The sequence below is a fragment of the Lucilia sericata genome, unplaced genomic scaffold (genome assembly GCF_015586225.1).
Source record: "Lucilia sericata isolate MDLA Ls3-8-SP2 unplaced genomic scaffold, ASM1558622v1 Contig001095F_arrow, whole genome shotgun sequence".
Taxonomy (NCBI): domain Eukaryota; kingdom Metazoa; phylum Arthropoda; class Insecta; order Diptera; family Calliphoridae; genus Lucilia; species Lucilia sericata.
In genome coordinates, this window is record NW_023995069.1 from 41,119 (window position 1) to 55,000 (window position 13,882).

At 33.4% G+C, this 13,882-nt stretch overlaps 3 protein-coding genes across 4 annotated transcripts in view; 2 read left to right on the forward strand and 1 right to left on the reverse strand.

Annotated features, from left to right (window-relative positions):
• LOC119609964 (mucin-5AC) overlaps positions 1 to 2,308 on the forward strand; it is a 39,684-nt gene extending 37,376 nt beyond the window's left edge. Inside the window, exons 5-7 of the mRNA XM_037965022.1 lie at positions 50 to 223; positions 285 to 544; positions 613 to 2,308. Coding sequence (XP_037820950.1) covers positions 50 to 223; positions 285 to 544; positions 613 to 1,558 — 1,380 coding nt within the window. The 3' untranslated portion in view covers positions 1,559 to 2,308. The remainder of the gene's footprint in view (positions 1 to 49; positions 224 to 284; positions 545 to 612) is intronic.
• Positions 2,309 to 8,376: 6,068 nt separating this feature from the next.
• Positions 8,377 to 13,882, reverse strand: part of LOC119609961 (putative inorganic phosphate cotransporter) — a 7,277-nt gene continuing 1,771 nt past the window's right edge. For both annotated transcript variants that reach the window (XM_037965018.1, XM_037965017.1), the window contains exons 4-5: positions 8,683 to 9,774; positions 8,377 to 8,620 (exon numbers count right to left, since the gene is read on the reverse strand). In XM_037965018.1, coding sequence (XP_037820946.1) covers positions 8,399 to 8,620; positions 8,683 to 9,774 — 1,314 coding nt within the window. In that variant the 3' untranslated portion in view covers positions 8,377 to 8,398. The remainder of the gene's footprint in view (positions 8,621 to 8,682; positions 9,775 to 13,882) is intronic.
• LOC119609962 overlaps positions 12,541 to 13,882 on the forward strand; it is a 1,586-nt gene continuing 244 nt past the window's right edge. The window contains exons 1-3 of the mRNA XM_037965019.1: positions 12,541 to 13,291; positions 13,356 to 13,454; positions 13,521 to 13,882. The exon at positions 13,521 to 13,882 is cut by the window's right edge and continues 244 nt beyond it. Of these exons, the coding sequence (XP_037820947.1) occupies positions 12,929 to 13,291; positions 13,356 to 13,454; positions 13,521 to 13,882 (824 nt within the window). The 5' untranslated portion in view covers positions 12,541 to 12,928. The remainder of the gene's footprint in view (positions 13,292 to 13,355; positions 13,455 to 13,520) is intronic.

Here is a 13,882-nt window from a genome sequence, read left to right on the forward strand (position 1 = left end):
AAAATATAGGAAAATTAATACTCACTCTTTATGTTTCCCGAACCTTAAGACACGTAATCGTCTAACACCCCGCAAGATAATCAAAGTACGTACCCGCACACGTCGTCCTTTACACCCTGCCTCACCTACCCCAGCACCCGAAGAGGATCATGAAGCCACTGAACAGCCAAAACAAAACTATCGCAAATTGAACCGTTTCAATCAAGATTTATACGATAATGAGGTAAAAACTTTCAAAACTTTATAGAAATGTAAAATTTTTACTTTTTCCTTTTACTATTTAGACCCCCAGACGTCGTTATAAACAGAAATTCCAATTGGAAGGACAAGAGTCTCAGTGGTCTCCTTCTGCTAAGGCGGGACCTACTAGCAACTTCAAACCCATCAATCCTAAAGAAAACAGAAATCAACATAAATTTGAAAATGAACCTGAAATTGTAACAGCTGGACCTGAGAGTGACAACAACAAGGAGAATTATGAAATTAAGGTATCGGCCAATTATGGACCATCAGCCGCCAGTGGCATGAAACAACCCAATTTGAAGTAAGTTAAGCTAGAGGTAACACTTTTCTACATTTAATAATTTCCTTTTTTTTTTCTTACACAAATAGACCAGAAAAATCCTTTGCTGAACTTCTAGAAGAAGTTATGGGCAAGGCACCTGAAGAAAAACCCATGGAAACTACCATGACTCCAGAACTCTCAACAGATGGTACGGTTTTTGAAGCACAAAAAACTACAATAGCCAATCGTATATTGCGCCGTGGCAAATGGAAGAAGACTCGTGTTTCTTCATCTGTTCGAACCAGCAGCAGCAGTAGCAGCGGTAATGGTGAAAGTTTTGAAACTGCCGAATCACAAAATCTAGGTTCCCAACTTTATAATTCTTTACACAAAACTGACAAACCCAGTGCTACTGTAGAGGTACAAAAAGATTGGAAAACTACTACACCCATGACCACAGCAGCTGAAATAAATTCCATGTATAGTGGTCTTACAACCACTGCCACGCCCCTCAGTTCTATGGAAGAATATAGTATGTCCACTGCTAAACCTCAAGAACTTTTAGCCACAACTTTACCCATGAATGTGGAAGAAACAAAAATGGTTACCGAAAGAACACAAGATATGAACAATCAAGAAGAAAGTGCCACCAGGCGTATGGATGAAGATATGGCCATGGAAGATGATTTGGAAATTCAACCCAGTCTCTTCTCCGAAGTTAAGAAGCAACTGCATGAACTTTTCTCTATAGAAGAAAGTGATGATACAGCGGTAACAGCAGCTTTGGCAGCTGTGGGTAGACGTCGCCAGGAGTACACACACATTAAGAGACCAAAAGTGGAAACTACAACAGCATCAGGTATTGATCTGGTTTCCATAACCGAACCCATGTCAGTGGAAGATAAGAAAGCCTTCCATCGAGAACTAATGAAACATGTAGTCTATGCCACATCGTCACCGGTCCAACAGGAAGAAACATCTGAGGCAGAAATATGCTATAGAGGGCGTTGCATAAAATCCGAGGATTTACCATCTAATCACAAATTAAATTAAAACTTTGAAATTAAATAATTTTCCTCACCGTTTCCCTTTCATTTTCGTCACTTATTATTAAACACTTCTAGAGCCCAAGCTTAAATATATAAAGTTCCGAAGCTTATATATTTAAGAGATAAAGCCATAGAAGAGTAAATTTTCGTATAGAGATTGTGATAAACTCAAAATTATTTATAACTTTCTAATACTCTCTCTTTGTGTCTATCTCTCCCTCTCTATCTGTCAACTATCCTCGAGTGGCGTTATGTGTCATTTATTTTCGAAGAGAAAAAAAGTCATATCTATTCGTATCTATTATTTTAAAAAACTATTTAGCTTTTATAGAGTTTTCATCTTTTATTTCTTAAACATAAATTAATTTTAATTAGCTTTAATTAAACAAAAAAAATCAGTTTACTAAATCTGATCATATATTTTTGTAATTAATCATTCATTTTTTTTAATATAATTAAGTTTTAATGTGTCTTTTTCTCTATGAACATTTGTATGTTAATTTCATTATTTCTATGAAACCATTTGTAACTGTCTCTTCTTTTCTGAATATTTGTACTTTTAAAGATCCATATATGAAGTTAGTAAAAATTTTTGTTTCTGAAAATATTGAAAATTTCATTATTTAAGTTTAGTATTATGTAATTTTAAGTTTTGTAATATAATTCTTTAAAAAACAACAACAAAATATATAAAATAATAATAAATTGTACGATATAAATAAAAGAAAAATCAATAAAAAAATATATAAATTTATAATAATTGTTTAAATTTTAAGATTAATAATATCTTTAGATTACTTCCATTATTATCTGTGAGAATTTAGAAAAGTGACCAATAGTATAGTTTCGACGAGGTTAAAAAAATAACTAAATGCAAATATGCTTACCTAACTTTCCGGACTTAAACCCGTTTGTTTTTCGTATTTCTAACTCGCTAACTATAGACTAGACTATAAACTTAACTAGAGATACATATATCAAAAACAATCTATATTTGTGATCACTCTTACTTGCCACCAAAATCCAATTTTTGAGTGAAAACAATCAATTTTTCTCGTAAACTATACGAGATAGACCAAAAACACGCCAAATATGTGATCACTTCTCCTCACAATTTTTCCAGAAAACTATAAGAGATAAAACAAAAAAGCCATTGATTTGAGAGGTTTAGAAATTTAAAAATCACAGTTGAGCAAAATCGCATTTATCTGGCAATAAATTTAGCATTTCTAAACTGACGGTTCTATCGGGACATGGGCATAGCCAAGGAATTTGTAGGGTCTATTTTCAAAACTTTAATACTCTGAATATTCCTTGTATACACCCATGTCAATCCCGATCGAAAAATTTATTTCCAAATATTATATATATTATAGTTTCTATAGTTTCTATTATATATAAATAGTTTCTAGCATATAGTGTATAGCATATAGTCTATAGTCTAGTCTATAGTCTAGTCTATAGTCTAGTCTATAGTCTAGTCTATAGTCTAGTCTATAGTCTAGTCTATAGTCTAGTCTATAGTCTAGTCTATAGTCTAGTCTATAGTCTAGTCTATAGTCTATAGTCTAGTCTATAGTCTAGTCTATAGTCTAGTCTATAGTCTAGTCTAGTCTAGTCTAGTCTATAGTCTAGTCTATAGTCTAGTCTATAGTCTAGTCTATAGTCTAGTCTATAGTCTAGTCTATAGTCTAGTCTATAGTCTAGTCTATAGTCTAGTCTATAGTCTAGTCTATAGTCTAGTCTATAGTCTAGTCTATAGTCTAGTCTATAGTCTAGTCTATAGTCTAGTCTATAGTCTAGTCTATAGTCTAGTCTATAGTCTAGTCTATAGTCTAGTCTATAGTCTAGTCTATAGTCTAGTCTATAGTCTAGTCTATAGTCTAGTCTATAGTATAGTCTATGTCTATAGTCTAGTCTATAGTCTAGTCTATAGTCTAGTCTATAGTCTAGTCTATAGTCTAGTCTATAGTCTAGTCTATAGTCTAGTCTATAGTCTAGTCTATAGTCTAGTCTATAGTCTAGTCTATAGTCTAGTCTATAGTCTAGTCTATAGTCTAGTCTATAGTCTAGTCTATAGTCTAGTCTATAGTCTAGTCTATAGTCTAGTCTATAGTCTAGTCTATAGTCTAGTCTATAGTCTAGTCTATAGTCTAGTCTATAGTCTAGTCTATAGTCTAGTCTATAGTCTAGTCTATAGTCTAGTCTATAGTCTAGTCTATAGTCTAGTCTATAGTCTAGTCTATAGTCTAGTCTATAGTCTAGTCTATAGTCTAGTCTATAGTCTAGTCTATAGTCTAGTCTATAGTCTAGTCTATAGTCTAGTCTATAGTCTAGTCTATAGTCTGTCTATAGTCTAGTCTATAGTCTAGTCTATAGTCTAGTCTATAGTCTAGTCTATAGTCTAGTCTATAGTCTAGTCTATAGTCTAGTTTCTAGTCTAGTCTATAGTCTAGTCTATAGTCTAGTCTATAGTCTAGTCTATAGTCTAGTTATAGTCTAGTCTATAGTCTAGTTTCTAGTCTAGTCTATAGTCTAGTCTATAGTCTAGTCTATAGTCTAGTCTATAGTCTAGTATAGTCTAGTCTAGTCTATAGTCTAGTCTATAGTCTAGTCTATAGTCTAGTCTATAGTCTAGTCTATAGTCTAGTCTATAGTCTAGTCTATAGTCTAGTCTATAGTCTAGTCTATAGTCTAGTCTATAGTCTAGTCTCTAGTCTAGTCTATAGTCTAGTCTATAGTCTAGTCTATAGTCTAGTCTATAGTCTAGTCTATAGTCTAGTCTATAGTCTAGTCTCTAGTCTAGTCTATAGTCTAGTCTATAGTCTAGTCTATAGTCTAGTCTATAGTCTAGTCTATAGTCTAGTCTATAGTCTAGTCTATAGTCTAGTCTATAGTCTTGTCTATAGTCTAGTCTATAGTCTAGTCTATAGTCTAGTCTATAGTCTAGTCTATAGTCTAGTCTATAGTCTAGTCTATAGTCTAGTCTATAGTCTAGTCTATAGTCTAGTCTATAGTCTAGTCTATAGTCTAGTCTATAGTCTAGTCTATAGTCTAGTCTATAGTCTAGTCTATAGTCTAGTCTATAGTCTAGTCTATAGTCTAGTCTATAGTCTAGTCTATAGTCTAGTCTATAGTCTAGTCTATAGTCTAGTCTATAGCTAGCTATGTCTAGTCATAGTCTAGTCTATAGTCTAGTCTATAGTTAGGCTATAGTCTAGTCTATAGTCTAGTCTATAGTCTAGTCTCTAGTCTAGTCTATAGTCTAGTCTATAGTCTAGTCTATAGTCTAGTCTATAGTCTTAGTCTATACTCAGTCTATAGTCTAGTCTATAGTCTAGTCTATAGTCTGTCTATAGTCTAGTCTAGTCTAGTCTATAGTCTAGTCTATAGTCTAGTCTATGTCTAGTCTATAGTCTAGTCTATAGTCTAGTCTATAGTCTAGTCTATAGTTAGTCTATAGTCTAGTCTATAGTCTAGTCTATAGTCTAGTCTATAGTCTAGTCTATAGTCTAGTCTATAGTCTAGTCTATAGTCTAGTCTATAGTCTAGTCTATAGTCTAGTCTATAGTCTAGTCTATAGTCTAGTCTATAGTCTAGTCTATAGTTCTAGTCTATAGTCTAGTCTCATAGTCTAGTCTATAGTCTAGTCATAGTCTAGTCTATATCTAGTCTATAGTCTAGTCTATAGTCTAGTCTATAGTCTAGTCTATAGTCTAGTCTATAGTCTAGGCTATATAGTCTATAGTCTATAGTCTAGTCTATAGTCTAGTCTATAGTCTAGTCTATAGTCTAGTCTATAGTCTAGTCTATAGTCTAGTCTATAGTCTAGTCTATAGTCTAGTCTATAGTCTAGTCTATAGTCTAGTCTATAGTCTAGTCTATAGTCTAGTCTATAGTCTAGTCTATAGTCTAGTCTATAGTCTAGTCTATAGTCTAGTCTATAGTCTAGTCTATAGTCTAGTCTATAGTCTAGTCTATAGTCTAGTCTATAGTCTAGTCTATAGTCTAGTCTATAGTCTAGTCTATAGTCTAGTCTATAGTCTAGTCTATAGTCTAGTCTATAGTCTAGGCTATAGTCTAGTCTATAGTCTAGTCTATAGTAGTCTATAGTCTAGTCTATAGTCTAGTCTATAGTCTAGTTTATAGTCTATTCTATAGTCTAGTCTATAGTCTAGTCTATAGTCTGTAGTCTATAGTCTGTAGTCTATAGTCTAGTCTATAGTCTAGTCTATAGTCTAGTCTATAGCCTAGTCTATAGCCTAGTCTATAGTCTAGTCTATAGTCTAGTCTATAGTCTAATCTAGTCTCTAGTCTAGTCTTTAGTCTAGTCTAGTCTCTAGTCTAGTCTAGTCTCTAGTCTAGTCTAGTGTAGTCTAGTCTAGTCTAGTGTAGTCTAGTGTATCTAGTCTAGTCTAGTCTAGTCTAGTCTCTAGTCTAGTCTAGTCTCCAGTCTATAGTCTAGTCTTTAGTATAGTCTATAGTCTAGTCTATAGTCTAGTCTATAGTCTAGTCTATAGTCTGGTCTATAGTCTAGTCTATAGTCTAGTCTATAGTCTAGTCTATAGTCTAGTCTATAGTCTAGTCTATAGTCTAGTCTATAGTTTAGTCTATAGTCCAGTCTATAGTCTAGTCTATAGTTTAGTCTATAGTCTAGTCTATAGTCTAGTCTATAGTTTAGTCTATAGTCTAGTCTATAGTCTAGTCTATAGTCTAGTCTAGTCTATAGTCTAGTCTATAGTCTAGTCTAGTCTAGTCTAGTCTATAGTCTAGTCTAGTCTATAGTCTAGTCTATAGTCTAGTCTAGTCTATAGTCTAGTCTATAGTTTAGTCTATAGTCTAGTCTATAGTCTAGTCTATAGTTTAGTCTATAGCCTAGTCTATAGTCTAGTCTATAGTCTAGTCTATAGTCTAATCTAGTCTCTAGTCTAGTCTTTAGTCTAGTCTAGTCTCTAGTCTAGTCTAGTCTCTAGTCTAGTCTAGTCTAGTGTAGTCTAGTCTAGTCTAGTGTAGTCTAGTGTATCTAGTCTAGTCTAGTCTAGTCTCTAGTCTAGTCTAGTCTCCAGTCTATAGTCTAGTCTTTAGTATAGTCTATAGTCTAGTCTATAGTCTAGTCTATAGTCTAGTCTATAGTCTGGTCTATAGTCTAGTCTATAGTCTAGTCTATAGTCTAGTCTATAGTCTAGTCTATAGTCTAGTCTATAGTCTAGTCTAGTCTATAGTCTAGTCTATAGTCTAGTCTATAGTCTAGTCTATAAGTCTAGTCTAGTCTAGTCTATAGTCTAGTCTAGTCTAGTCTATAGTCTAGTCTATAGTCTAGTCTAGTCTAGTCTATAGTCTAGTCTATAGTCTAGTCTATAGTCTAGTCTATAGTCTAGTCTATAGTCTAGTCTATAGTCTAGTCTATAGTCTAGTCTATAGTCTAGTCTATAGTCTAGTCTATAGTCTAGTCTATAGTCTAGTCTATAGTCTAGTCTATAGTCTAGTCTATAGTCTAGTCTATAGTCTAGTCTATAGTCTAGTCTATAGTCTAGTCTATAGTCTAGTCTATAGTCTAGTCTATAGTCTAGTCTATAGTCTAGTCTATAGTCTAGTCTAGTCTAGTCTATAGTCTAGTCTATAGTCTAGTCTATAGTCTAGTCTATAGTCTAGTCTATAGTCTAGTCTATAGTCTAGTCTATAGTCTAGTCTATAGTCTAGTCTATAGTCTAGTCTATAGTCTAGTCTATAGTCTAGTCTATAGTCTAGTCTATAGTCTAGTCTATAGTCTAGTCTATAGTCTAGTCTATAGTCTAGTCTATAGTTTAGTCTATAGTCTAGTCTATAGTCTAGTCTATAGTTTAGTCTATAGTCTAGTCTATAGTCTAGTCTATAGTCTAGTCTAGTCTATAGTCTAGTCTATAGTCTAGTCTAGTCTATAGTCTAGTCTATAGTCTAGTCTATAGTATAGTCTTTAGTCTAGTCTATAGTCTAGTCTATAGTCTAGTCTATAGTCTAGTCTTTAGTCTAGTCTATAGTCTAGTCTATAGTCTAGTCTATAGTCTAGTCTTTAGTCTAGTCTATAGTCTAGTCTATAGTATAGTCTTTTCTAGTCTATGGTCTAGTTTGTAGTCCAGGTGTAGTCTAGTCTATATTCTAGTTATAGTCTAGCTCATAGTCTAGAATATAACTAGTCTGCTCTATAGTATAGTTCTAATCTAACCTAATTTAGTCTGTTATATTTTCTAGTCTACAGTCTAATATAGTCTATAGTCTAGTTTATAAGCTAGTAACATTTTAATATTTTAGTTTTAAAAGCCTGCTGCCGAGTGGAGTACTCATTGTATCAGTGTGAAGGTAGCTTAAGGTGCGTCCCTAAAAAATTTCACAGAAATCCCGTTTTTATATCGTAAAACATTTACTGTATTTTTCTTTAAAATTCATAGTAGTATTCACATAACATTTTGATCGATTTAACAACAGTTTTTAAATAAATATTTTATAATATATTTATAGGCGTTATAATGCTATAATAATATTATGTTTAAAAAATACAAAAACATATACAAGTAAATATAAATATAATTGTCTTAAACTTGATTAATATATAAATACGTACATATTGTTATCGTTTATAAAGTTAATTATTGAATTTAAGCAAAAATAAAATAGCAATTATTTTAAATAATTGTCAATATATAGTACTTAGGATTAATGCATATACATACATATAGTAGAGTAAGTTAGAGGCAGAGCTTGTGAATGATAAAATAGCATAAAATGATTTTATACATATAATTTATAAAGTGATCACATATGATAAAAAGCACCGTTATTTTTTCGAGAAAATAAAAATTCCATTAGATTAAGTAGAATTTGTTAGCAAATGATCTGTTTCCGAAACCGGAGCAGCAGCTTCCACATTGGTCGCATGTACAGGAGATGATGATGTAGAAGAATGTGTGCGTGTTGTGGGCAGATTCCAGGCTCTAGGACTAGTGCGACCAAAAATTACAAACAATAAATTGCCAAAAAAATAGAAACCAGCTGTTATATAAAACACTATACGCCATTGTAAAGGATTTGTCTGTAAAGTTAATAAATATTAATAAAAACTATATGAAAAATTTCAATATTAAATAAAATTACCTCATCTGTCACAATTAAGCCCACTGTCAAAGGGGCTATAATGCTCATTATATTAGCCGCGCAATTTGTAATGCCCATCAGTGTACCAGCAAAGTTGGGTGATAAATCTATATGATTAACCTGAAAGCCCAAGTACGTAGCCGCATTAGCACCCACTGCTATAGTTAACAATGCTATTGCCAATTTTGTGCTGTCACCTGTAGTTATATAGCCCAAACCGATTAAAGCCATCATCGGTATCCACATACCCAAGGTATTGAATAGTTTTCGTGAGAAAAACAAAGGCATAACACTATTATGATTGATGATATCGGCCACAAATATAAAACCATATGATAGCAATGTCATGGCTAAATAAGGTAAAGCGGAGAGTGGACCATTGCTGCGTATATCCATGCCTAAGATGTTTTTCATATATGTTGGAATCTCAGTTAGCAAAGTCCAGAAACCCCAATTATTGGCACAGTGCACTATGAGTAGTGTTAAAAATGGCACCGAGGTAAATATTTTCAACCAGGGTGTTTTTAATTCCGAGGCCTCAATTCTACCAGCATCTGAGGGTCTTCGTCCCGGACCGGAAGTCTCGATATAACGTCTTTCATTTACAGTTATAGTAGGATGTTCAGCTGGTGTACTGGCACAATAGAAATACCAAAAGACAGCCCATACCAAACCAGCTAAACCGGATACATAAAATATACTAGGCCAACCCATCCAAGAAGAAGCTATGAAACCACTTATCGACAGCATTATTACCGTACCAAATTGTGCACCCGAATAGCAATAGCTTACGAGGCGACCTCTCTCTTCAGCCGGAGCCCATTTCGAGAGAAAGGTATGCGTAGAAGGAAATATCATGCCTTGGCAGAGACCTTGAACCGAGCGCAGTATCAGTAGCAAAGGCCAATCACCAATTTCCGCAAAAAGGGGTGTTAATAAAGCCAGTACAGAGCATATTAGCACACCAAAAAAGAATGTAAATTTTGCTCCATATTTATGAGATAAATATCCACCAGGAACTTGTGTGATCACATAACCCCAGAAGAAACTGCTGAGCAAATAGGATTTGACACTCTCATCCCAGTCGAATTCCTAAAAGAAATGTTATTTAAAAAATTCGTTAAAAAAGTAAAAATGTTATAAGTAAGTATCGGCGCTTAATCAATAGCACATGCTTCGATCTAAGTTAAGATTATGAACTTCATACGTATAACTATAGTCAAGTTTATAGACCAAAACTTATGTTATAAACAATCCTACTAGACTAGACTACCGACTAAAAAATAGACTTGACTATATATTAGACAATAGACAAAAAGAGACTCCAAACTATAGATTAAAGTATGGACTAGATTATAAACTAGACTATAGACTAGACTATAGACTAGACTATAGACTAGACTATAGACTAGACTATAGACTAGACTATAGACTAGACTATAGACTAGACTATAGACTAGACTATAGACTAGACTATAGACTAGACTATAGACTAGACTATAGACTAGACTATAGACTAGACTATAGACTAGACTATAGACTAGACTATAGACTAGACTATAGACTAGACTATAGACTGGACTATAGACTAGACTATAGCCTAGACTATAGACTAGACTATAGACTAGACTATAGACTAGACTATATACTCTACTATAGACTAGACTATATAATAGACTATACTTGACTATAGACTAGACTATAGACTAGACTATAGACTAGACTAAAGACTAGACTATAGACTAGACTATAGACTAGACTATTGACTAGACTATAGACTAGACCATAGACTAGACTATAGACTAGACTATAGACTAGACTATAGACTAGACTATAGACTAGACTATAGACTAGACTATAGACTAGACTATAGACTAGACAAGACTAGACTAGACTAGACTTGACTAGACTAGACTAGACTAGACTAGACTAGACTAGACTAGACTAGACTAGACTAGACTAGACTAGACTAGACTAGACTAGACTAGACTAGACTAGACTAGACTAGACTAGACTAGACTAGACTAGACTAGACTAGACTAGACTAGACTAGACTAGACTAGACTATAGACTAGACTATCGATTAAACTATAGACTAGACTATAGACTAGACTATAGACTAGACTATAGACTAGACTATAGACTAGACCATAGACTAGACTATAGACTAGACCATAGACTAGACTATAGACTAGACTATAGACTAGACTACAGACTAGACAAGACTAGACTATAGACTAGACTATAGACTAGACTATAAACAATCCTACTACACTAGACTACCGACTAAAAAATAGACTTGACTATATATTAGACAATAGACAAAAAGAGACTCCAAACTATAGAATAAAGTATGGACTAGATTATAAACTAGACTATAGACTAGACTATAGAATAGACTATAGACTAGACTATAGACTAGACTGTAGACTAGACTATAGACTAGACTATAGACTAGACTATAGACTAGACCATAGACTATACTATAGACTAGGCTATAGACTAGACTATAGACTAGACTATAGACTATATACTAGACTATAAACTAGACTATAGACTAGACTATAGACTAGACTCTAGACTAGACTTTAGACTAGACTATAGACAAGACTAGACTATAGACAAGACTAGACTATAGACAAGACTAGACTATAGACTAGGCTATAGACTTGACTATAGACTAGACTATAGACTAGACTATAGACTAGACTATAGACTAGACTATAGACTTGACTATAGACTAGACTATAGACTTGACTATAGACTAGACTATAGACTAGACTATAGACTTGACTATAGACTAGACTATAGACTAGACTATAGACTAGACTATAGACTTGACTACAGACTAGACTATAGACTGGACTATAGACTAGACTATAGACTGGACTATAGACTAGACTATAGACTAGGCTATAGACTAGACTAGACTATAGAGCAGACTAGACTATGGACTAGACTATAGGCTAGACTATAGACTAGACTATAGACTAGAGTACAGACTATACTATAGACTAGATTATAGACTAGACTATAGACTAGATTTCAGACTTGACTATAGACTAGATTATAGAATAGACAATAGACTAGACTATAGACTAGACTATAGATTAGACTATAGACTAGACTATAGACTAGACTATAGACTAGACTATAGACTATACTATAGACTATACTATAGACTAGACTATAGACTAGACTATAGAGTAGACTATAGACTGGATTATAGACTAGACCATAGACTAGACTAAGTAGTAGACTATACCATAGACCAAACCATAAACTATACTATGGGCCAAGCTTTATAGTAAACTATGAACCAAAGAACGGACTACAGATATAGACTAGACGACAGTCAAAACTAGTCTAGTCAATGCTAAAGTCAAACTATAAAACTCTAAATTTTTGTAGTATTTAGCCCACTGTGTATATAAAATATTTTCCAAACGAACTCATACAAGTTATATGAGCGGCCACGTCATACCTTACTTGAACTAAAATTATGTTTGTTGTCTTTCATTCCATTTTGTATTATTCACATATTCAGCTCAAATACACAACAATTTGCGCAGAGAAAAAACATACACATTCAAAAATACAACCCTGCAGTTTAAAGGGTGACAATGTTTACCCTTATTTTGAGATGTAAAACACAATTGATTACCATCACAGGCAATATAACGTGCAGTTAAATGCCACTTGATTGATTCTCTGTTATCTAGAGTGCAACCAGTTTAAATTTCTTTAGATCTTAGGATTTTTTCTAACATACACGCTTAATAAATATCAGGTAAAATCTGGAATTTTTGTACATGCCCCAGAATTATTGGGTATTTTTTTTCTTTCTATTGAGCCTTAAGAGTGAAAGAGACAAAACTATGAAAATTTGTTCAAACTGGTTGTCAGACTAAACATATTTACACATGAAAACTGCACAAACGAGGGGATATTGTTCAGTTTAATATGAATTTTAAAGTGGAAACATGTGTGTTCGCTTAAAATCTTATAGCTGATGGAATATATTTTAAAAATTTTTTTTAAGAAATACACAAACACACCCTTGTTTGTGCAGTAACAGTGAGTTGCGGCAATAATTTGAAGCGGTTGAGCGAAAGTGTTGTTTTTTTATTTGCGCAGTAAACGTAGTGCTTTATATTTTTATGAAATTTGATTTGTCTATTTGTGGTGACTGTACCTTAGTTATTATCAGCAGACCCTGGGATCTTGGAAAATAGTTGAAAGAATCATGGAAAAAGAACATATGAAATTTTGGCAAGAATTTTTCCATCTTTATAAAGAACTACCCGCTTTATGGCGTGTTAAAAGTACCGAATATTCCGATCGTACTTTAAAAGCCAATTGTTATTCCAAACTTGTAGCAAAACTAAAAGAAATTTATCCGGATGCCGATCGTGAAATGGTTGTAAGAAAAATTAATAACTTTCGTACGTCATACAGAAAGGAATTGAGAAGAAAGAGAGAAAGTCAACGTTATGGTAGGGTACATAAGCCCACACTATGGTATTTTGATTGTTTATCGTTTTTGTATGATCAGGATGAGTGTGGTTGTGGTAGAACATCGGTGTGCGAAGAAGAGGGTACAGAAGAGGTAAATATTGGTATCTGGTTACTTTAGTTAATATTATAAAGTAAATTTTTATGTTTTTTTAAAGAAAAAACCAACAACTCAAAATATTGGCTCACATGCGATAAAACAGCAACAGTTGCCGGCAAAACGTTACCATAATATCAAGGAAAGTGATGAGGAAGAGGTAAATTTTAGCTTTAAGTACTTCCATTAAAAAGTTTGGTTTTACTAAAACCTATTTGTATTTTAGAATTTACCTTCTTCTTCGAAAAGGATAAAACTGAATCATCGCCAAATACAACCGATTAAATTGTCACATGAGCAACAAAAACAAGCCCAAATCGATGCCGATATTTTAGCCAAATCTTGGGCTGTACAATATAAAGAAATGCAAGGGAATCAAAAATTAATTGCAAGAAAAATTATATCTGATATTTTATTTCATGGCTGTATGGGTACGCTGAATATGTCTCAAACTGTAGATATACAAGAAATACTATTGAGAACGTCTAGCACAGATCAGCCAATACATCAAATGCCAGTTAGCCAATCAAATATGGATTCGAATGAATCAGATCATTATTCTGATCAGGAATTTTTTCAGTATGAGTC